The sequence below is a fragment of the Xyrauchen texanus genome, chromosome 22, assembly GCF_025860055.1.
Source record: "Xyrauchen texanus isolate HMW12.3.18 chromosome 22, RBS_HiC_50CHRs, whole genome shotgun sequence".
NCBI classification, from domain to species: Eukaryota; Metazoa; Chordata; class Actinopteri; order Cypriniformes; family Catostomidae; genus Xyrauchen; species Xyrauchen texanus.
Window position 1 is genome coordinate 30,668,376 of NC_068297.1, and position 24,520 is coordinate 30,692,895.

At 37.0% G+C, this 24,520-nt stretch overlaps 1 protein-coding gene across 2 annotated transcripts; it reads left to right on the forward strand.

Moving 5' to 3' along the window:
- Positions 1–1,557: 1,557 nt before the first annotated feature.
- LOC127662776 (ezrin-like) lies at positions 1,558–23,225 on the forward strand. Of its 2 annotated transcripts, XM_052154091.1 has the most exons (13): positions 1,558–1,838; positions 7,522–7,605; positions 8,451–8,546; positions 10,248–10,522; positions 11,475–11,558; positions 11,787–11,933; positions 12,241–12,337; positions 13,999–14,162; positions 15,483–15,613; positions 19,353–19,513; positions 19,663–19,755; positions 21,300–21,587; positions 22,422–23,225. In XM_052154091.1, exons 1-13 carry the CDS (start codon positions 1,827–1,829, stop codon positions 22,584–22,586), a joined length of 1,797 nt encoding a protein of 598 aa, XP_052010051.1. In that variant the 5' UTR covers positions 1,558–1,826; the 3' UTR covers positions 22,587–23,225. The 2 variants fall into 2 exon arrangements, with proteins under 2 accessions (XP_052010051.1, XP_052010052.1); XM_052154092.1 differs by lacking the exons at positions 1,558–1,838; positions 8,451–8,546; positions 10,248–10,522 and having other exon boundaries at positions 7,547–7,605.
- The last annotated feature ends 1,295 nt before the right edge of the window (positions 23,226–24,520 follow it).

A 24,520-nucleotide genomic window follows, 5' to 3' on the forward strand; every position in this document is an offset into this window, starting at 1 on the left:
GTCACCTTCCCTTATACATTCATGTCAATTCAACCTAAAATCATGGTGTTGATAAAAAACAACCCATGGACACATTATGCGTCAACTACTCACTTTTAACCATGTGGTCTCAAGGTGAGTTTTGTGGATGTATGAAGTCATTTACCCTCACATTCACACAGGTGTCCTAGCAGAGTAGCCATGTCAGGTGTAGTTAATTCATCATATGGACATATTCCACAGAACATGTACATATACTTTTATGATCATTTTGAAGTATGTGTATTGGTTTATAATAGAAAATCTCACAAACTTAATTCTGTGAAATGCCTGTGCTGTCCTTTAAAATAAATGCCACTTGGTTTGATATTTAGTTATTGTACATTTTTATTTTGACCTTAAAGGAATAGTTCAACCAAAAATAAAAATTCTCTTATCATTTACTCATTTACCGTCATGTCATCCCAGATGTGTTTGACTTTCTTCTGCAGAACACAAATTAAGATTTAGAATAATATTTCAGCTCTGTTGATACATACAATGCAAGTGAATGGTGACCAAAATTTTTAAGCTCCAAACAGAACATAAAAGTGGCAAAAAAGTTATCCATATGACTTCAGTGGTTTAATCCATGTCTTCTGAAGTGATCTAATCAATTTTTGGTAAGAACAGACCAAAGTATTTAACACATTTTTCACTATACATCTGGCCATTGCAGTCTCTAAGCACTATCAAGATTTCAAGCTCAATTAATATTCAAACAAACTATTACTTTTAGTGTCCAAAAAGGCCACTGAGAGTGTTTATTACTGTTCTTGTACTAAGGTACAAAATGAAGAGAACTGACCAGATATTTACCATGCGGTAAGTTAGGTGTCGATCTTGTAGTAGTTTCTGCCAATTTTGTGAAAAATCACTCAACATCTTTGGGATTTTGATTTCAGAAGAATAGACTTTATTATCACACAATAAAGCCGAGTTGCCTGCAGTAAAACCACAACAACAACTAAAGCATCTCTGGGTTTTGTTCACTTAAATACATCTCCTCAAACAAGGTGGGGCTTACACTTTTTTAAACATGCATTATCTATCATCCTCTTCTTTGAATCTGGTCTGACCATTTTAAGAAGTAAACAGAACCACCATTGGAGGACATAAATTCTCCCAGTGGTCATGTGAGCACACATGTAAAGCTATTCCTGTTTCTGCACACACCTTCAAATAGTCACACATAGGTTGAGCACACATTCAATCACGTCCACAGGCCTTTACATACACACACAGTAAACTGCATGTTTGCCCGTCAGACATATCTGTGGTACAAAATCAACAATGTTGTCATTGATTACACCTGATTAATGTATAATTAACTTGATAAAAATATACTACAATCTCAGGCGCACCCAGGCGTTCTCCTCCCAGCGCATAAGGAAAGGCATGATGTAATGTGTTTTGTCTGTTAATAGGGCAGGATTTCTATTTTGACACTCCATCTACACATCTAGCGACGCAACGCAACAAAACTAGAAGTCCATTGCATCAAGCTGCGCATGCGTAGTTTGCGGCGCGCTTGCAGTGAAAACCGGGAGTGAGACCGATCAAAGGTCGAGTTTCCACAGGTGCGATGTAAGCAGAGAGCACTCTTTAACTCGACTTGTCTAACGTATCGTACTAGATCTCGTTGGGGCGAGGCTTTGACACCATCTATAGAAAATGAGTCAGAAATGAGCCTCACAGCCTGCGTTCACTGCGTGACTCTCTCATCGGACGCATAAGAGCGCACACAATCCAGTGTGTTTCTCTGGTTAACTTTTCTCGCTTGATCCGAGTCCCACACAAGACTGACAATGCCTAAGCCTGTGAGTATCACTTTTCTTTCTGTTAAACGTGAAGCAATTTATTAGCCTACTGTACATAGAACAAATTAGGTCATATGTGTAGCTAATTTTAGACATGAGGTTGCTTAATTAATTATTTGAGTAATTGAAGTTGTTTTGAACAAGTAGCCCAATAATAATCTAATATATTAATGCATAGGCTTAGATAGTATAATGCCATTATGATTCTGTTTCTCAGATTGTATTAATACATTGCATCCTATTAATATGTCTATTTAGAGGTTTTGCTTGCATTGTGTTTCATTACAGTGTATTAAGATTTGAAATAGGCCTTTGCATATATGCCTGTAAAGAAGCCTTACATTCCATTACATACAAGTTACATTAAGCAATGTCAATTTCAATATCACAATCAATATTTTGGGTAATCTTTTCTGAATGATAAGATCGAAAAGAAAGCCTGTCATGTGTTGTAAAGATTGATCTTTAGCAGCACTTTATTGATGTATTACCTCACCATTTTCCCTGCAGTTTTGACAACGTAGAATGACTTATATTATTAATGCTTACAATTAGTGGTTTTCTTCTAAATTACATTGGCAGTTTTATACCCCTTCTTTCAAAGAAGGTGGTAGTGATTACCTCCAACTTTAAGAAAACAATAACTATTCAAGTGATGGTTAACATGCCTCAGGAAGACGAGTCTTTACACATTAACTAGACTTAGACAATGGCGATGAGTTCATGCTGTGTTTGTGGGCACAGCTGTAAAGTAAAATATTAGCTAGATGCAGATTGTGCTGCACAGTGAACATACTTTGTTGAATTGACTTTGGCATTTGAATGCCAGGATGTGATGTCATTAACATTCTAGAGAGGTTCCTTGTAATCCAACTTCATTGATCATGATTTTTCTTTATGCAACCCTTAATATTTGAGATCACTTAAAAGATCTTTTAGTAATTAAAAAAAAGACTGGGATCTTACAATACAATGATTAAAAAAAGTATTTGCACACTTATGCTACACTTGATGAGTTTCACTGCATTTCAAATAATCTAATTAAATCATATGTATTTGTTAGTGTTTAAATTATAAAAAAAATTATTCAAAATATAATACAAAAATACAAAACAAGATCTGGTGGTGGACACTTTCTGGTTGTCAAACTTTGTGGGACATGTCCATGGTTCATGTAAGGAACACCTTGGTACCAGTTGGTGAAAGTGATTGCAAATGGATAAGAAAAGTTAATGGATAATTAAAAGTAAATGAAAATAAAAAGTATAACAGCTTCATTTGTTTGCAGATGCAACTTGAAATTTTACTATTTTGTTATATTGCAATAAAATTAATACATTTTTAAGTGACCAAAACTTTGTTTGTTTTTTGCCAAGAAAAGACTTAAAACTTATTTAGGCCCTGGAAACCTGTGTTGTGTGCAAATGCATATCTGTGATTTGAAGGGAATGGAGTGTATACAGTAATGGCATCTTGTTAGGAACTTTATGCCCCCCATGGCAACTTTCCTTTTGCGTTTCCTGAGTTTTAAAGGAATATTCTGGGTCCTGTATACAAGTTAAAATCATATTGATTACCACAAAAATTCATTTCTAACAGTCCCTCCTTTTCTTTAAAAAAAAAGTACAAATCAAGGTTACAGTGAAGCACTTACAAGTGAATGCGGACAATATTTGTGGGGTTTAAAGGCAGAAATGTGGAGTTTATAATTTTATAAAATCACTTATATTAATTAATCTGTTAAAAGTCATGTATTATAGTGTCATTCTTACAGTCATTTTAGGGTTGTAGGGTTTGTTGACATTACATTGTCATTGCAACAAGTTGTAAAATTGGATATAATTACACAGAAAAGTTAGTAAGTGATTTTGTCACATTAAAACAATGTTTGCACACATATTGTTTATGTCTTGTGGCTATACTTTTCAAACCGTAGGTATTTTAACGTTCATAAATTGGCCCCATTTCACTTCCATTGTAAGTGCCTCACTGGAACCCTTTTTTTAAATAAAGGAAGGGGCAAGTCAAAATAAATGTTTGTGGTTATCAGTATTATGCCACAAATGCTATCGATTGAGCTTAACTTGTATTGAACCTGGAACATTACTTCAATCACTGTATGAATCTTGATCATTGTATGAAATTGGCCAATCAAAATGGATATTTAAATGGCGCAAAGTCATCTGCTTCCATCCAAAATTCGTCTGAAAGATTAAAGCCTCCTCTCATTAGTAAACTGGCCAATAAAAATGGATATTTAAATGGCGCAAAGTCATCTGCTTCCATCCAAAATTCGTCTGAAAGATTAAAGCCTCCTCTCATTAGTAAATTGGCCAATAAAAATGGATATTTAAATGGCGCAAAGTCATCTGCTTCCATCCAAAATTCGTCTGAAAGATTAAAGCCTCCTCTCATTAGTAAATTGGCCAATAAAAATGGATATTTAAATGGCGCAAAGTCATCTGCTTCCATCCAAAATTCATCTGAAAGATTAAAGGCTCCTCTCATTAGTAAATTGGCCAATAAAAATGGATATTTGAATGGTGCAAAGTCATCTGCTCCCATCCAAAATTCATCCGAAAGATGCAAGACTGAGTTCTTAGTTCTGAGTTCTGAGTTCCGCATTCATCATTATCAGTGGGAACCAGTCAAGCCAATCAGCTTTCAGTATCATGCCATGCGTGATCAAGTCAAGTGGAGAAATGTAGTTCCTCTACACATACTGCATGAGTAGATGTTGTAAATGGAATGGGGGCCTCCATTCATTTATAAATGTTTGCATTGATCATAGTCAGTAGATGGCACTGCATGGTTTGTTCTGTTCGTTTACTGTATAGATTATTGTTGGGTTGGTGATCAGAAAGATTAAAACAAATCGGTAGTTATCAAGACTATCTTAAGACATCAGGGGCTGGAGATCATGGGATGGTGTTCGGAAGCATAATTACCAGCAAAAACACATTATAAAACATGATATTATACCCACTGCGATGTTTTATTGCTTGGATATTTCAATACTGATTTACATATTTTCCACCTTGGAAAATTCCCTCACGGATTGCCACTGGGTCACACTGAGTTCTGATGTATTTTTATCCATTCTACTGGCTAGATGAAATTTGTAGCTCTGGTAAATAGCTCATGGTTGCTAATGGAGATGGTGACTGCTGGATTAAACAGTGGCCCTCATGCGTGCTGTTCCATTGTGAGGACATATCCAACTGGAAGGAAAGCTTTAAAGATTAAGTCTCCATACTGGCATTGAGATTATTAATTTTATTTTCTGTGGATTACAACACATTGTATGCAGTATGTGCCAAAAGTAAGCCACTCAATAGATATAGGAACACCATCATGTCTTGGCCTCTTATAGACAAGAACCTCAAAGTCATAAGATATTTCATTGCTTTCAGTATTATGTTAGTAGTAGCCTTTATGTAGGCCACATGGGTTCAGATACAATACTAGTGAGACCTGTGACTTAAACTCTTTTACGTGCTTTATCTAACGTCTCGTTGATGTACACTGATAGTCTTGTATACTCCAAATCCCCTACCTTGGACACTTTGTGCCTACTCTTTTGTTTTAATGTACGATGTGACGAGAAGGGCTGATCAGCGTAAGAGCGAGATAAAGGGGAGCCGGAGATGCCAGTTCGAGAGAGAGCGAGATAGAGACGCACGCAGCCACGTTGCATGCGTGTCTGTGTTTGTTTATGCTTGTTTTAAGTTAAGTTTGACATTAAAACTTTATGTTTACTGTTCAGCCGGTTCCAGCCTCTTCCTTGCCAATCCTTGAACTGGTACAGTGGTGCCGAAACCTGGGGAGGTGGAGGGATGTACTGTCATGAAGTCCTCGCTGCTGCCATCCACCAGGGGATGGTGGTTAAAACTGCTACTGAAGGGGAGCCGGAGACGCCAGTTTGAGGAGAGCGAGACGTATGCGGCTGCACTGAATGTGTGTCTGTGTGTCCTTAAAATAGGGGTCTGTGTGTCCTCAGCCGGTTCCCACCTCCTCGTTGCCCATCCTTATACTGTTACATATTATTTGCAACATCAGATCTCCAACTAAAATTTGCACTTAGAATATAAGTAGACAAATTTATATGTTTGATTTATGAAAGACCATATGAAATGACTTGACAAGAGCAGTTTTCTGTACTTTTTTGACTCATTTACAAGGAAGTTTGGGCAGGATGTATCTATAAGGGCTTGTTATTTTTTAAACAGCGAGTAAGCTTTAGTTACATTACAGCCATGATTTGCTACTTGCTTTTCAGTTGTAGGAGAGGGACATTGTCCTTCTAGTGAGCATATGATTTAACAAACATCGGTGCAGTTCAGCATGAGTCATCAATATTTTTGGTCCCTTTTCCCAGAAGTGAAAGGCTTTAAATTCTGCATATATCTGCTAAAAGTTCATTTTGTCAGCACAAATTTTGTCAACACTTGCATATGGCCTCAGAGATAATAGTCATGAACTAAAAGCAACAAAATTACAAGATTAAATTAATGGTGTATTCAAATATGGATGGGTTTTGTTTTACTTCACTAGCACTAAGTGTTCGTAACAGAGGTTATGCATTGATTTTATGAGTTTATTTTTATTCACATCCAAGCAGTGCATTTTGTTGCAACCGTGACAAATATCTAGTGTTGGGTCTAAACTGCAGATCATATACTTGCTGAGGTGGCTTAAGACTATGATATGCCAGTGAGGGTTTCCAGTTATTGCATTGTATTTACCACTTTTCTCCTGATTTGAGGCACTGATGTTTCTCTGCTCTTTCTCTGGTTATGATATTTTTTTCAATTCCATACTTTGCCAACAGATGCCAAAAGGAAAGAAGCATTAGATAAAATTCATGTGCACATATCTTGGTTACTCAAAAACATTTCTAATATTTGTTGCTCAAGTTGAAAAGGTTTATCTTTACAGCTCTAGAGTAAGCTCACATGAAGGTTGTGTAACTTTGACAATGCTTGTAAGGCTCTGCCAAGGTTCACTGGCTTGTTACGAAAGGTTGTGCAAAGTGTGCTGGACTGAGACGTGATCATGAACAAGAGATTTCTGACTGTTTTAGTTCGATTTTTTTTATTTCATATGTGTACAGAAAACCCCTAATTGTTTTACGACTTGCACACTACTTGTTTAAACAGTAGTTTTATTTGCAAGAGTACAGTACACGTTAAGTTCCAAAAGCATTGAAATGTTCATGTTCAATATTGAATGTTTACTTTGTTAAATCATAGGCTAAACCACATAGATCGGGAGTTATATTAGAGTATCACATATTAATACTGTCACACCTTGAAATATCTGTTGAATTTGTGCAAACCATCTATAAATGTCATGATCTAGAGAACATCACATAATACATACTGTATTTATCAGCAAGGCATTATTGAAGTTGACTTTATGATTAGATGTAAAATGGGTGCCATTATATGTCATCATAATACGTATTTATAATCTTGCACACAGTACATCTGGCAGGTAACATAAATTCTCTGGTGTGAGATGCATTTCAGGTGTTTGCCATTTGAAATATAAAAAAATATATATTTTAAGCACATTTAAGCAAGATTTCAGTACAAGTACCAAGTCATTTGTGGTGTAATATTCAAATACTTCGATCAATGACAATGAAATAAACTTTTCAATTTGAATTTGTTCTCTGCAGATCAATGTCCGAGTCACCACAATGGATGCCGAACTGGAATTTGCAATCCAGTCGGTTACAACAGGCAAACAACTCTTTGAGCAGGTAAGTTTCAGCTGCTGTACACTCAGTTTAATGAACAATAGTCCAACAGTCAGAACAATAAAGGGAACTGATTTTTGTAATTCATCATGCATCATATTACTAAATTAGAAGAACTCACCATTAAAATCTCCTTTAAAGTCTTACCAAGACATTTAAATATATTAGCATATACTTACGCATGCATGTGCACACTGATACTACTATGCACTACATGCACTACTACTTCTGCTGTATATGCACTATTATAAGATGTAAAATCACTCATTTGTTTCTGTAACAATGACTTAAACTGTTCAGACTTAAAACTAATTGCAAAAGCATTCACTGTCACCTTAGACACACCTAAAATCATTCTTTGAGGTAGTCATTAGGTGTAAATCATTTGTCAGATACTGTTCACATTAGTAACGCAGGACAACCTTGTTATATGGTAATGTTTATGGTATGACATGACATATGGAAAAAAACAGCAAGGTAGTGGACACCGTCTCTGCCTATTTGTTCACACCTAACTAATAAAGCATTAAAGTTGGGTGAAAAGGAGTTTCCCTCCCTGTTGATAGCATGAACTCTCATTCAGGAGTTCCTATTTTTATCTTCCTCATATCTCACAAAAGGAAAAACCCTCCCATTGTTTGACCTATAACAATAGCGTCATGCTGCACTCTTGATATTTGCATTCTCAGTGCTGTGGTGATTTGGTGTAAAGTGTTAAATATAGGTCATAAGAATCAAGGTAATCAATATTTTTACTCATGCATGTATTACTTTCTTATGTACTTGTAATTACAACAAGTTGAAAAATGTCAACAATCATAATTTTTCCCCTGTCTCGCTGTGTTCAGGTGGTTAAGACAGTGGGCTTGCGTGAAGTGTGGTACTTTGGTCTGCAGTACACGGACAACAAAGGCTTTCTTACATGGCTGAAATTGGATAAAAAGGTATACGATATTATTATATTATAAATATGTTTTTTGTATAGGACATATACTTTAATTCTTATTTGCTTTTTGTTACATCGGATGCAATGAATTCTTCATGTTCAGATTAAAATCAACATGAACTCAAAATGGACCCTATTTACTTTCTTAATACATATTCATTGGTGCACGTTATTAAACAAAAAGTTTGTCTTCCTATTTTTTATGAATTCCAATGAATAAAATCCTGTTCAATATTTCCTGTTCACTTCTTTCTGAATATCCTGCTTCACTTGCAAATATGTTACATTGCAGAAGAAAAATGGGTTGCAAACACTGTTTCATGTTGACTATAACATTAATAATATTCACAGACAATACAGAGCCTGGAGAGTACAGAATCATAAAATGTCAATAAAAAAAACAATATCAAAGGAAATCATTGGCAAAATTGCTATAGTGAAATACAATAAACTCTAATTATTCAACATAGTCTTGAGAATTCGTCACTATATTACAAAGTGGCGAATTCGTATCAATTCGAAAACTGCCCTAGTCTCAGAGAATGAACGCTAATTTACTGTAACGACATTTTTGCAGAATTTGATGTGCCGAAATCTAAGGGTGCTTTCACACTAGCACATTTGGTGGGCACCCTCAAACCGCACCCAAGCCCACTTGAAAAGGTGATCTGGGGTACGGTTCATGTGAACTCTGGTGCGGTTCGCTGCTCATATGAATGCAATCGTACCAAATAGTGAACCACTATTGATGACATATAATTCATGTCTTTGCTGGCTCCCAATCGCAGTTATTATGGTTTCATGCATTTTGTCATACCTGCTTGTGTCCAAATAAATCCCCTTCAGAGAGCAGCTCATATTTTTCACATCTCTTGCAACGCATCAGCGGGCTCACGGCAGACCAACACTTATATTCTTCAAATCATTGCACATTCAATGCATCCGTGGCAGACAAACATAACTGTTGTTTTGTGCTTGTATAGTTTTGGTGGTAAATCCAAAGAGATGAATACTTCAATTCACAGACAAGCTGATGTCTTCTTGAGTTGTTGCCTAGATACAGTAGTAAACAGCTGCTGCACTTATTTCCATGTGATTAGCTTCCGGGGTAGCTCACCTCATAGAGTGTTGGATTTGAGTCAAGCATGCAAGCTGAGATGTGAAACCAAAGTGTCATAGAAGCGACAGGAGATGACGTGGTTGCTTCAGAAAATGTGCATCTCAATTCTCATTTTGTTTTCTGGACACTTTCGTTTAGGTTTAGGCATTGGTTAACGATTAGGATGTCTCTTTTGTTCACCCCTCATTTGCTTTTAGGACACTTGCTTAGGTTTTAGGTTAAAGTTTAAGGTTAGGAAGGTACGTTTTACTCATTAAAACCTCCATCTGAAACTCATGTGTAAAACATTGTCTGATTACGACACCATTTTACTCACTTTGGCACTTTCATGATCCAACCTATTCCCAATGGATAAAATCCTACCTTATACCTTTTTCTCATTGAATATTATGTTTTACTTAATATGTCACATTACAGAAGAAATGTGGCTTGCAAACACCATTTCATGTTGACTTATATTAACTCGTGTTTGCTCTCATTTTGTATATTTGTCTTATTTTATTGTCCATAATGTGTCTAATCACAGCATCCCAGTCAGACAACTAACCAACCATCATTCTTCATTCGGATTTCTAATAGGTATCCTCTCAAGAGGTAAAGCAAGAGAACCCTCTGCAGTTTAAGTTCAGGGCCAAGCACTACCCTGAAGACGTTGGTGAGGAACTGATTCAGGACATCACAAAAAAGCTGTTCTTCATGCAAGTAAAGGAAGCCATCTTGAGCGATGAGTTCTACTGCCCTCCAGAGACGGCAGTGTTACTGGCCTCCTATTCCGTACAAGCCAAGTTAGGAGACAACTCGAGCGAAATCCACAAAGATGGGTACTTAGCATCTGAGCGGTTGCTGCCCCAGAGGTAAGATGATAAAATGCTATCTTGGCTAGACTGATTTCACAGTGAAATCAGAAACAGTTGGTTGACTTTTCTTTAGCTATAAATCAGTTTCTGTACTTACTGAAATTTAAAACACTGCCCCCAGTGGCCAAAGCGGTAAGTGTTGTTAGGCGAATGGGCACGGGTGTGACCTCCATTTTCCGGGTGAAATGTCCACAGAGGGGTGCCAAAAGCGAGTTGTGAAGTGAGTTGTTTTCAATTGTACAGGCTGTTGTACAATGCAGAGGAATGCCTGTTTTATAAACTGTACACTACTACCCAAACACCATCCTAACCAAGATGTAGTGTTAGAGGGAAAAATCAACCTCCAAATTGCACTTGTCACTGATTATGCTCCTTGGTGTCAACATGGTCTCTAAACCTGGGTCTCTCACGCTGCTGACGTAACATGGTTCTGGTCACACCACAGGGAAAGTTAAACACACTGGAGCCGTTGCAAACATGTCTGAGAGGAGATGGTGCTGGTCAGTGTGTCGGCATAATGGGGCCCAATCAACCCATTGAAATTGAAACTTAAGTTTAATTGCTACCGTTAATTCTATAGTAAAATCAAAGTGTGCCAAAGTTACAACCTACAGTGATAAGTTTATTGCACTTTTATCGACCACTTTTGCATTACAGATGAGGAAAATTGAGTTGAAACTCTGAAAACTAGAAAGGTAGATAAATAAAAACAATAATGTTGTCATAGCATTACATTTACAGTGTATTTGCATATGTTTTGAGGTTCAGGCCACACATTTGTTGAATCGCATTAAGAATCTTGAAAATGTCAATGTATTTTTATTTTATTTACATACTAGAGCACATTGCATAATAGTGTTTATCCTGTGGCCATGACACTTTACATTTTGACATGTGGTTCTTGCCATGGCTTGCAGATGTTGTGACAGTTTTATATCCTGTCATACAGAGTGTTCGACCAGCACAAACTCTCTAAAGAGCAATGGGAGGAGAGGATCCAGATATGGCATGTGGAGCACAGAGGCATTCCTAAGTGAGTTTGACAAATATATTCCACCAGTCAAAAGTTTGGACGCACCTACTTATTATCTATTAATACAATTTCCCACTCTTTAGAATAAGCATCATAACTATTGACAATCCCAAATTGAAATGTGTAGTGACCAAAAAATCTACATTTTCTCCAAACTTGGACTTTTACTGTATATCCCTTTAGTGCTGTGCACGATTGTAATCATCTTTTTGAATTCCTTGTCACTAGAGAAGATGCCATGCTTGAATATTTGAAGATCGCACAGGATTTGGAGATGTATGGCGTCAACTACTTCGACATCAAGAACAAGAAAGGAACAGACCTGTGGTTGGGAGTGGATGCTTTGGGACTTAATATCTATGAAAAAGATGACAGGTAAGAATTGTCAGATTTGTGAAGAAAACCAGTAATAATTTAGAAATGCTGACAGATCAGTCCGGGATATTTGGGTCAGCGTGGTAGCTGTCATGACTTTGTGGTCAATGATCTGTGGAGTCACTCTTCAAACCCACATAAATCCGAGCTGTGAGGGATTTGAGTCAATATGACCGCATGGTTGTTATTATTGGGAGGTCATTGCACCTAAGGACATCTGATATGAATTGACAATGCACAAAAAAGGCATTAAACTTAAAGGTTAACATTGTCAGTTCCTGAAATCTTCTTGTGCTTCATTACGTAGGTTGACGCCAAAGATTGGATTTCCATGGAGTGAAATAAGGAACGTCTCATTTAATGACAAGAAGTTCATTATCAAGCCCATTGACAAAAAGGCCCCAGTAAGTCTTACAGTTCGCTCTTTGCATTAATTTTAGATTATAACAATGGATGTGTGTTATTTTCCAAAATGAAATAGGTATTTAATGCAAAACATGTCCATTTTCTTTTTTTAAATCACAATAAAATGTTTAGGTTAAAATGCATAAGAGAATTGTGCTGTGATGGGTCACCATTTCTTTTAAACTTTTCACCATTTTGAACCACATTGTTGCCTTGACTAGTTCATTTTCAAACTTGTGTTTATCTTCAATCTATTTAATTTTCTAGATCTTTTGGCATGAAAAAGTTATCTTTAAAAGTACAAATATTTAATGTATTGCATGCATAATAATAAAGAAATTAGCAAATGCTGTTTAAAAGTTTCAGATGAAGTAGATTATGTCACACTGCACAACGTCAGCTTTCCCAGAAGTAGGTCGACCACCCATATGCCATAAGTGTAGGCCTAAAACAATTATGTCTGCAGAGTTTGAAGTATTATATGGCCCATAGGTGTGTCACTAATGTCTGTTGTTTGTCTAGGTCATACACCCAAACTGATCATGTTACTGTACCATTGGAAAACTACACCTCTCGCTCTCTCTCTCTCTCTCTCTTTCTCTCTCTCTCTCTCTCTCTCTCTGTCTCTCTCTCTCTCTCTCTCTCTCTCTCTCTCTCTCTCTCTCTGTCTCTCTCTGTCTCTCTCACTCTTTCTCCCAGAAAAACTTTTTTTGCATATTATTGTTTGTTGCAACCAAAGATAATTTTAAAGAGTCTTGTGACCAGTCTACAGGAAGGACCTCATATTTTTATTCCAAATGATATTGCTTTTCATCCTTGAAAGAATTGCATGCTTTTTTCCGTAAGCTGCCTGACTCATATTGCTTGCAATTATTTCTTTAAATTTTACAATTAATGCACAAATATTCCCTAAAAATGTGGAATTGGTCTTTCATATAAGCTTTCTTTCATATGTTGAGTAAAATGTAAAAGAATATTCCAGGTTCAATTCAAGTTAAGCTTTTTTGACAGCATTTGTGGCATAGTGTTGGTTACCAAAAACAAACAAAAAAACTAAAAAAAAGATTCAGATTTAATAAAAAAAAGCAAAAATCATGGTCATAGTGAAGCACTTACAATAGAAATGATTGGAGCATGAATGAAATTGTTTTTGATAGTTATAAGGCAGAAATAAGAAGCTTATAATATAAAAAAAATACCTTTCATTAATCCTTCTTTTACAACTTGTGTAAAGTTCTTTGAATCATCATTTTTATGGCTGTTTTTGGGTTTACAGAGTTACGTCCTCATGCCAACAAAGTTAGGTTTTATTAGGTAGTACTTTTCTCAGAAAAGACAAGCAATTTTATCACACTAAACTCATGTTAACATGTATATTGTTTACATCTTGTGGCTATTCTTTGAAACAGTGAGTATTTTAACATTTAAGGATTGGCTCCATTTACATCCATTGTAAGTGCCTCAATGTAACCTTAATTTTTGCTCTTTTTAAAGAAAAGGATAATCATAATCAACATTATGCCATAAATGCTGTCGATTGAGCCTAACTTGTATTGGACCCGAAATATTCATTTTAAGCATAAAAAACACATTTACCTCATATTTATGCTTACAACATTATTAAATGTTTCACATACTGTACTCGCTCTTGGTCTTCCAGGAATTTGTGTTCTATGCATCGCGCTTGCGCATTAACAAGCGCATCCTGCTGTTGTGCATGGGAAACCATGAACTTTACATGCAGCGCAGGAAACCTGACACTATTGAGGTGCAGCAGATGAAGGCACAGGCCAGAGAGGAGAAACACCAGAGACAGATGGAGAGGTGAGGAAGCGCCATTCATTGCTCAGAGTGCATCATTACATAGGAAAGACAAGCTGCCCTGTTTAGCACAGCAAGAAACTGAGCAGGTCAGGACAGATCATAATCACTTTAATTATTATAATCAAATACATTTTTTAATTATATCTATTGATCCATATATGTATACAGGCACACACACACACACATATATACATATAAATACATATAGTTTTTTTTTTAGATATTTGCTGAAAAAAACAGCTTAAACCAGCCTTAGATGGTTTACTGGTCTTGTCTGGTTAATGATGGTCTCCTAACCTGGCCAATTTGGTGCTCAACTGATTTAGTTGGGACTCAAGCTGGTCTCCATGCCTAAAAAAGGCCCTAAACCCCTTTAAAACGAGCCAACAGACCAGCCAGACCAGGCTGGGAGACCAACTATTCAGCTTAGGGGGGGTTTAGTTGGGTTTTTTCAGCAGGAAAATTCTTGGGCTGGGTGGCCTAAGGCTTTGGAAGTCCCTGGTAGTCTGAGACCCTGAATACTGGTCCTACTAGCCCAGGCCATAATCCAGCCTTTCATTTGCCTTCAGTGTAAATAACAGGGCTGAAGTGTCTTTGAGGTAAAGGCACATTTGATTTTCTCCCTAAACCCTAAATAGCAACAAAAACTCACAGCATTTTCCTGTTTGTCACTATGCACTGCAAAATGTTCCTGATCCATTAGGTCATCACATGCAATGTGTAAAAGTTAATTTTGAGCTAATTTGATCTAACAAAATACTTATTTGTCATTTTTTGATCAAGGTGATTAAATAAAAATGTTTTTTTAACTAATAAGAAAGGATAGTATTTAGGGTAAAAAGCTCCATTCTGCAGGGGCTAAAGCCCCCCCATAAAACGCATTGTTATTCTTCATGGGGCAAATAGATTTGTTCTGAAGAATGGACAAAGTGAGCTCACATTGACTGATCCAATCACAAGGGAGATGTATTTGTTAATTGGGTGCTAGATTGAAATAACCAGGAAATGGCACATCCCATTCTGAACTGGTTATTTTGAATATGTATTATCTAAATTTGTTGCTCAAGACAAAGCAAAACCAAAAAAAGCATGTTGCTGTCTCATTTTGAAAGATGTCAAATATTTCCCTATAAGAATTGCTGCTGTATCTACACTAAATCACTCCCCACACTTGGATTAACACCCCCCAATCAAAGATACACTTTGCGACAAGAATAAAAATATTTTTTTCCTTAAGGGGTGCCTTTAGCCCAATGTGCAATCCATTTTTAAATGTATCACATTCTGTATGAGGATGCTAACTATTTGTATTCTTCACAGGGCTCAGCTAGAAAATGAGAAGAAGAAAAGAGAGGCAGTAGAGAAAGAAAAAGAGATGGTGGAGAAAGAGAAGCAAGAGATGATGTTGAAGCTGTACCAGTTTGAGGAGCAAACCAAAAAGGTTGAGAGAGGTAACAAAATTTAATGAGCAAATTATATCTGTGATGATGTAATTCATGTTTTTTTCAGTTAACCAGTTAAACAACACTATGAAGTATATTAAAGTAGTTAAGTAATGAATATTGTACAGTTTCCTAGTTGCTACAGCAAAATAAATCCTTTCAGGGTCATCAGGACCATGCTGTGAATCCGAGGAGTCTTATACTCTGATGGGGTATATTTTGCTATAATAACATATGTGAGATCATTTATGAAAGATATAAAACTAGCAAATAAGAAAATGGATTGGCTGGGACAACCTTCAATATAGTTTCTAATGTTGTACAGTATATTAGGTTATCTTTAGTGTTATTTTAGATTGTTTATATTATACTTAGTATTATATATATATATATATATATATATATATATATATATATATATATATATATATATATATATATATTAGGGCTGTCGATTTAATGCATTAATTCAGTGCGATTAATTTTATTAAAAATGTTATCGCAATTAATCGCAATGCCCCTGGACCGTAATAAGGAAGATTCCTGAGAAATGCAAGCTTGTAGTACCACCTGTTTACTCCAGAGGGCAATAAGTGAAACTTCAGCTGTGTGGGCAACGTGCAGTTTATACAGTGAACAAAACAACACTTCAGCAGACAGAAGAACACAAACATGCATCACGTTCTTGCGTTCAAAACATTTGATGGAGCGCTAATTCGAACTAAGGGATCTTAAGATGCGTTCTAAGTATTAAACTATATTTAACTTGACACAGTGACCTAAACATTTTATGTTTATGATGCAACGCACCCAAGATGCTACACAAGCATCTGTCTGACGCAGGTGTACATTGACGGTCCTTAAACAAGCCCTCGTAATAAATCTCCAACTGATTGACAAATTCACTTGTGAAATGGATTGCTGTGAACTGTATGCCAATGATTGACTTATGATCAATAATATGGTAGTAAACAATACATTGTATTCTAAAGCCGCTTTATGTATTATTGATTAAGAATGTAATGCATTTTAATTATCTGAATATTTGTATTTTATGTATATATATATATTAGTGTTGTCACGATACTAGAATTTCTAACTTCGATACGATACCTTGAAAAATATTGATATTCGATACCATTTTCGATACCACAGAGAAAAAAACTGCCACAATATTAAGAGGGTAGAACTGTCTAGAACATGACAATGAGGTATATTTTACATGAACAAAATGTCCTGAGGTATTGCACTTGTTCAAAAGCCTCTCAGATTGCCATACATTCAAAAACCAATAAAGTGCAAGTAAATAAAAAGTGCAATCTTTTGTATTTCCAAGTCAAATCAAATCCAATCTCAATGTCAACAAAAGATACTTAAACGCCAAAGGGGGTTGGAGTTGACTAGCTTTCATAAGGTCTCTCGCTTCTCCCTCTCTGCCGTGCACGCTTATGTATGTTGTGTGCGCGCTATCTATGTTATGCGTGCAGTATGTTCTATGTGCGCTTATAGATTCCGGAGATTTGAACTAAATTGCGGGCATCAGGGAGAAGCTATCAATATGCGGGAGACTCCCGAACTTCCGGAGACTTGGGATGTCTGGCTTCATATCAAAAATATTTCCAGATAGCACTCCTGCTGTGTTCTTTATCAAACAAAACTGGTCGCTGGGCGCTGCATGCACTCGCCATCTTTACATTCACTTCACGTTTGCTATTTAACCAGAGCGTAATGAGAGGAGTGCGAGTGTGTGTGGTGTTTGTCAACGCCTTTGGAGAGAAGTGAAAGTGACAGCTCGGCTAGTATCGATACTTAGGAATTTAGTATTGGTACCGTTCAGATATTTCAGTATATATATATATATATATATATATATATATATATATATATATATATATATGTATATGTATATATATGTATATATATATATATACACTCACCTAAAGGATTATTAGGAACACCATACTAATACTGTGTTTGACCCCTTTCGCCTTCAGAACTGCCTTAATTCTACGTGGCATTGATTCAACAAGGTGCTGAAAGCATTCTTTAGAAATGTTGGCCCATATTGATAGGATAGCATCTTGCAGTTGATGGAGATTTGTGGGATGCACATCCAGGGCACGAAGCTCCTGCTCCACCACATCCCAAATATGCTCTATTGGGTTGAGATCTGGCGACTGTGGGGGCCATTTTAGTACAGTGAACTCATTGTCATGTTCAAGAAACCAATTTGAAATGATTCGAGCTTTGTGACATGGTGCATTATCCTGCTGGAAGTAGCCATCAGAGGATGGGTACATGGTGGCCATAAAGGGATGGACATGGTCAGAAACAATGCTCAGGTAGTCCGTGGCATTTAAACGATGCCCAATTGGCACTAAGGGGCCTAAAGTGTGCCAAGAAAACATCCCCCACACCATTACACCACCACCACCAGCCTGCACAGTGGTAACAAGGCATGATGGATCCATGTTCTCATTCTGTTTACACCAAATTCTGACTCTACCATCTGAATGTCTCAACAGAAATCGAGACTCATCAGACCAGGCAACATTTTTCCAGTCTTCAACTGTCCAATTTTGGTGAGCTCTTGCAAATTGTAGCCTCTTTTTCCTATTTGTAGTGGAGATGAGTGGACCCGGTGGGGTCTTCTGCTGTTGGAGCCCATCCGCCTCAAGGTTGTGCGTGTTGTGGCTTCACAAATGCTTTGCTGCATACCTCGGTTGTAACGAGTGGTTATTTCAGGCAAAGTTGCTCTTCTATCAGCTTGAATCAGTCGGCCCATTCTCCTCTGACCTCTAGCATCAACAAGGCATTTTCGCCCACAGGACTGCTGCATACTGGATGTTTTTCCCTTTTCACACCATTCTTTGTAAACCCTAGAAATGGTTGTACGTGAAAATCCCAGTAACTGAGCAGATTGTGAAATACTCAGACCGGCCCGTCTGGCACCAACATCCATGCCACGCTCAAAATTGCTTAAATCACCTTTCTTTCCCATCTTGACATTCAGTTTGGAGTTCAGGAGATTGTCTTGACCAGGACCACACCCCTAAATGCACTGAAGCAACTGCCATGTGATTGGTTGATTAGATAATTGCATTAATGAGAAATTGAACGGGTGTTCCTAATAATCCTTTAGGTGAGTGTGTATATATATATATATATTTATTTATTTTTGTTTTGTTTACTATTATATAATTTTTTAATATTTAAAGATAATTATGTATAATTATTTCATCAATATGTATTGAATTATTGTTATATGAGGGGCTTTCTCTGCAAATATTTGTGTATGCAATTAATCGCGATTAATTAATCGGGACACCATGTAATTAATTTGATAAAGAAATTTTAGCGATTGACAGCACTAATATATATATAGTGTATATTATCATTAAATAAAATTATACAAAATATTTTACTGCAGAAACACTGACTCAACAGTCAGAATCAAGTGTTCCAGAGAGCCATGTAATAAGCCCGATTATTAGTCTCATATATATATATATATATATATACACACACACACATATATAGATAGATGGATGGATGGATGGATGGATGGATGGATAGATAGATAGATTATTAAGCAAGCTATATTTAACTGATGCCTTCTCTGGATTGAATGTACATATGCAAAATGTCTGCCAGCTCAACCCTACTCAAGAGTTGGCATGTGCATCAAATGATGCGTTATAGTGGAATGATTGCTGCTACCTTCTGGTTGGATGTGTGTATTGCTCAGATCTGCAAGAGCAGTTTGAAAGGGCCCGGAAATTGGAGGAGGAGAGGAGAAAGGTAGAAGAGGAGGCAGTACGATTGGAGGCTGAACGACAGGCAGCACTGATGGCTAAAGAAGAGTTGACCAGGAAAGCTGAAGATCAGATGAAAACTCAGGAGCAGCTGGTGAGCACCTTAAACAGTGGAGATCAGTAACAAACATACGATTTTCTGCCAATTTGTGTAAAAGAACATCTGGGGATAATATTATGAATCTAGAGTGAACTGGAGTAGAGGCTGCTGATGATGATACCATGCTGATGTTGTTTTTAAAGGCAGCAGATCTGGTCGAGTACACAGCAAAGATTGTCCTGCTAGAGGAAGCCAAGAGAGTAAAGGAAGAGGAAGCCAATGAATGGCAGAACAAGGTGAGTTGCAAGAGGATATATTAAGGCTCATAAATAATAATATTAAATATAAAAGGGTCCAGTGATGTTTTATTTTTACATATTTCAAAGAGATGATGCAACAGATATAGAACAGGATTCATTACTTCAACACTGAAATTTCATGAGACATAACTGGCTGTTAAACACACAAGCTACACACAAGTTACATTTGAGTCTAAATAGATGCACAACTTCAGTAGTACACTGAAATGACAATCGCCATATTATACTGTTCATGTGTTGTACTTGCTATAGTTTATTTCCACAATTCTTTGTCAAATAGCAATTTCAAATGTAAATCAAGTCGATTAATTCAGTGAGCTTTATTGGCATGACTGTAGTACATACAATATTGCCAAAGCTGTTGATTTTTGCAACAGTGAATCACTGAAACATTAGCGCCACCTTGAGTAAGAAATATGCGTGTACACATACATATTATACATGCTATGGAATCCTGATAATTCATACTTGTCACACAGAAAATCAATGTGATTGTAGGTATTTGTATGAATATAGTACTTATTCGTCTTGTAATATACAAAAGAATAAATATCATGTGATAGGAATAAATATCATGTGATAGCAAACTTATATATAATTAAATAATCATAAAAATATGATTTATGGAAGTGCAAAAAAGTGACACTATTACATATCCCGGGCTTTTAATGGCCTTATGTATTTTTGGTAATTAAGTAGTTAAAATATGTTTTTTTAATGGCACTATTGTTGTAATATTCATAAGAGAATAGATTGAGGAATACTGAAGATGTGTTGGCATAACGGCAAAAAATTTAATGAGGTATATGGGGTGGCAGGGCTGGACTGGTAATCTGGCATACCGGGAATTTTCCCGGTGGGCCGACGTTTTTTGGGGCCGATCAGGGGCGGACTGGCCATCTGGAGAACCGAGCAGGCCGGTGGGTCGGCCCGCGAAACGGGCCGAATGGGCCGCGATAAGCTAAAACGAGCCACCGCATTATGTAGAGCAGACCACAAAAAGGTCCCGCGATATGCAGAAAAGGACAGCGTTCTTTCTTACATGAAACACTAAAGGAGATGTTTGGCAGAATGTTAACGTTTGTTACCATTTACTTTCACTACATTTTTTTAACACAATGAAAGTGAATGGTGACTGGGACCCACCTGGGCCCACCTTTTTGTAGCTTTAATGAAACTATGGACTAAAACAATATTGACAGTTTGACACCTTTTCACATTACACAGCACAAGATGAAGTTTATCAGAGTTATCTTTCTCAAAAGCCTGCTGTGGCAGTATCATGGCATAGTGATGTAGGGAGGAATACCCATGCTTGGACGGCTATTTTTCCACAGAGAAAATATGATGCATTTGACAAATTTGACATTATCTTCAGAAAGCAGACTAACCCAGAACATTCCTTTAATAATCCATTTTGGGAGTAGGTTTCTTAAAGATTATCCATTTAAAGTGTAATCCCATAAATAGTCACAATATGGTCACATTCTTATCTTAATAATTGACTCCACTGCTCTCAGGCTAAAGAGGTGCAGGATGACCTGGTAAAGACCCGTGAGGAGTTGCAGAATGTAATGGCGTCCCCTGTGGTTGCCTCCATGGCTGCACCTATGGCTGCACCTATGGCCACTCCTGCCGCTCCGATGGAGGAACCTTTGGAGAGACTTGAGAATGAGCACGATGATCATGAAGAGAACAACAGCACCTACAGCGCTGAGCTCCAGGTGGAGGGCATAGAGGACCACCGTAATGAGGAGGAGCGCATCACAGAGGCAGAGAAGAACGAGCGTGTGCAGAAACAGCTCATGGTAACTTATGCACGCATGTATATTCAATACGTATATAACAGCTACAATGGTCTATGAATTAGTAGTAGAAGTAGACTGATATATATCTGTTTTACTGATTATTCAGTGTCGATATTTACCTTCTGGAACAATCGGTTATCGGCAGAAATCTATGCCGATAGTTGCCGATAGTTTGTCAAGAAAAGAACTCTCGTGCAAACAACAATGCAATGCATATATGTATACATGGATATTTACATTTTACATTTACATTTATTCATTTGGCAGACGCTTTTATCCATAGCGACTTACAAAAGAGGAAAACATACGCGACATTTGTACGAAAAGTGCCATACTACAAAGTTTCACTAGCATCAGGATAGCATTCAAAACAGATTTAAGTGCAATAAGTGTGACTGGTTAAGTGCTCTCTGAAAAGATTTATACAGTATATATACATATACATAAGTGATAAATGGACAGACAATAATTACAGTCTATTTTGGTTGTAAAAAAGGGGTAACTATTGTTGCCACAAGGATCTACGTCTACTTAACCCATACACATGTATTCAGTTGGTGTAACCTAATTTATCAGATTGGTTTAGTCAGATTAAATACATTTTTTTTTTACTTGAATAAAACCATTTTTTGGGTTGCCTGACAAAATGTAATTTTTTTCCAGTGTGGAGGTAAAAAAATTATGATTTGTTCACTTAACAGTTTCGCTCATTAGCGAAAGTCTGAAACACTACTAGTATGCATTATACAGTATTTCAGTTTCAGATCTTTGATTACACCTCCCACTTTCCTCTGCTGTCTAGTGAGTGATTATATTTATTTTTTTTATATGCAGGCCCTGAGCTCTGAGCTGGCCGAGGCCCGAGATGACACTAAGAAGACTCAGAATGACATTCTGCACAATGAAAATGTACGAGCCGGGAGGGACAAGTACAAGACGCTTCGTCAGATCCGAATGGGCAACACTAAGCAAAGAATTGATGAGTTTGAAGCCTTGTAATGCTGATAAACCCTCTGATAAACCTCCATCAACAGCAGCACTCTGCTCATCTCCCCCATTACCGTTCAATGGTGAATTTGTCTAATTATAACACATGGTCTCACTTATTTACATACTAACTCCAGTAAAATGTGTACTCGTATACACACAACACAAGTAACTTGTATTCTTTTGACCAAAAAAAGTGTGCATTGTGACCATTGTCAAACGTATGTTTACATTGTCCAAGTGTGCCTTCTACGCTCAAGATCCTATTTATGCTAATTGTGCCAAAGCTTTTGGCTTGAGAAATAATTTATCTGTTGCCATCTTTTATTGAAGCTTTTTGAAAGATAATTTATATTGTAGTGTGTGTAATGTTGTAGTGTGGTGACTGCAGCTTCATGTAGTGCCATGAACACCATAACGTCCTATGAAAACAGATGGTTTATAGCTGAAAAGGACAAATCCATGAATCAGCATGTGCAAATATAATATGATGATAAATAATTATGATGAACTTAAATGTGATAAAGTAGTGGCCATAACAAACAAGTCAATGTTTTTTTTTTTTTATTACAAGTTTTGGATAAGAAAGCTGCAGAGCAAATTAGATTTGTAAATTTCCATGTAAAATAAAAAAATATATGAAATTGTTTAATGATTTGAATTTCATGTGCTGTCCAGTTACTATGAATGACAAATGAATGGTCAAACATGGTTAAAGGGATAGGTCGCCCAAATATGGAAATAACCAAACTCGACTAACACATTTTTTTTCATCTTTATAACACAAAATGAGATGTTAGGCAGAATGTTCTTTTTTCACACAAGGAAAGTGAATGGGGAATGAGTCATACGAGTTTGGAATAAAATGAGGGTGAGTAAACGATAACAGAATTTTCATTTTTGTGCAAACTAAATGTCCTTACTACTGCCAAAGGATTAATTGTTTTACAGGGCAGAGGTCTGTGCCACGTGCTGTAATGTTTCATGTCTTATGTTGACCAAACAACTGTTACATTCTAAATCTGGGACTTGTTTTACAAACACAACCCCACTCTCAGTCTTGACAGTGAAATCATTTGAAATAACGGTTTGCCATGTCTATTTACCCAGATGTCCTTCATGTATATTATGACCATTAAAGAACCTAAAGTGCCATTGGCGATGATGCACAGAGAGGCTGTTAAAAGGCAAACTGTTATATAAAGTGTGTGCCAGTACGGGCCCACAAAGGGCCACTGATATTTACTCAAGCACTAGAGCGTTAATTACGTTGCTAGACAACATCTTATGAAGCCTGGAAACCATTTGTTGAAATATGCAAAGGGTCAAAAGTGTGAGGGGTCAGGATCACTGTGTACCATTGGAAAACGTTTCAGTGATCATTAGCTACATTGAGTTATTTCCCCATAAAAGTCTTCCATAGATGATTCCGACTTTCATTGAAATCAGGACTAACAGATGGGATTTTAAATGATTCATTATGATGAGACACTGGTTTATGATACATGGGGCGGCTGTGGCTCAGTGGTAGAGCGGGTCGGCTGCTAATTGCAGGGTTGGCGGTTAGATTCCAGGCCCACATGAATCCACATTCCGAAGTGTCCTAGGGCAAGACACTGAACCCCAAGTTGCTCCCAATGGCTGGCTAGTGCCTTGCATGGCAGCTATGCCGCCATTGGTGTATGAGTGTTTGTGTGAATGGGTGGTTGGGACACAGTGTAAAGCGCTTTGGTAACCTCTAAAAAAAAACGTCTACCATTTTCTTCATACCAGACTGTACATTGTAAAAAATGTGGTTACCTGCAATTGTTACCTTAAAGGGATAGTTCACCAGAAAATGAAAATTCTCTCATGATTTACTCACCCTCATCCCATCCCAGATATGTGACTTTCTTTCTTCTGTGGAATACAAATGAAGATTTTTAGAAGAATATTTCAGCTCTGTA

Coding starts and splice junctions, on each gene's coding strand:
- LOC127662776 (XM_052154091.1), top strand. Junction 15,614..19,352: donor AACCAAAAAGGTTGAGAGAG/GTAACAAAATTT, acceptor TGTATTGCTCAG/ATCTGCAAGAGCAGTTTGAA. Junction 21,588..22,421: donor GTGTGCAGAAACAGCTCATG/GTAACTTATGCA, acceptor TTTTATATGCAG/GCCCTGAGCTCTGAGCTGGC.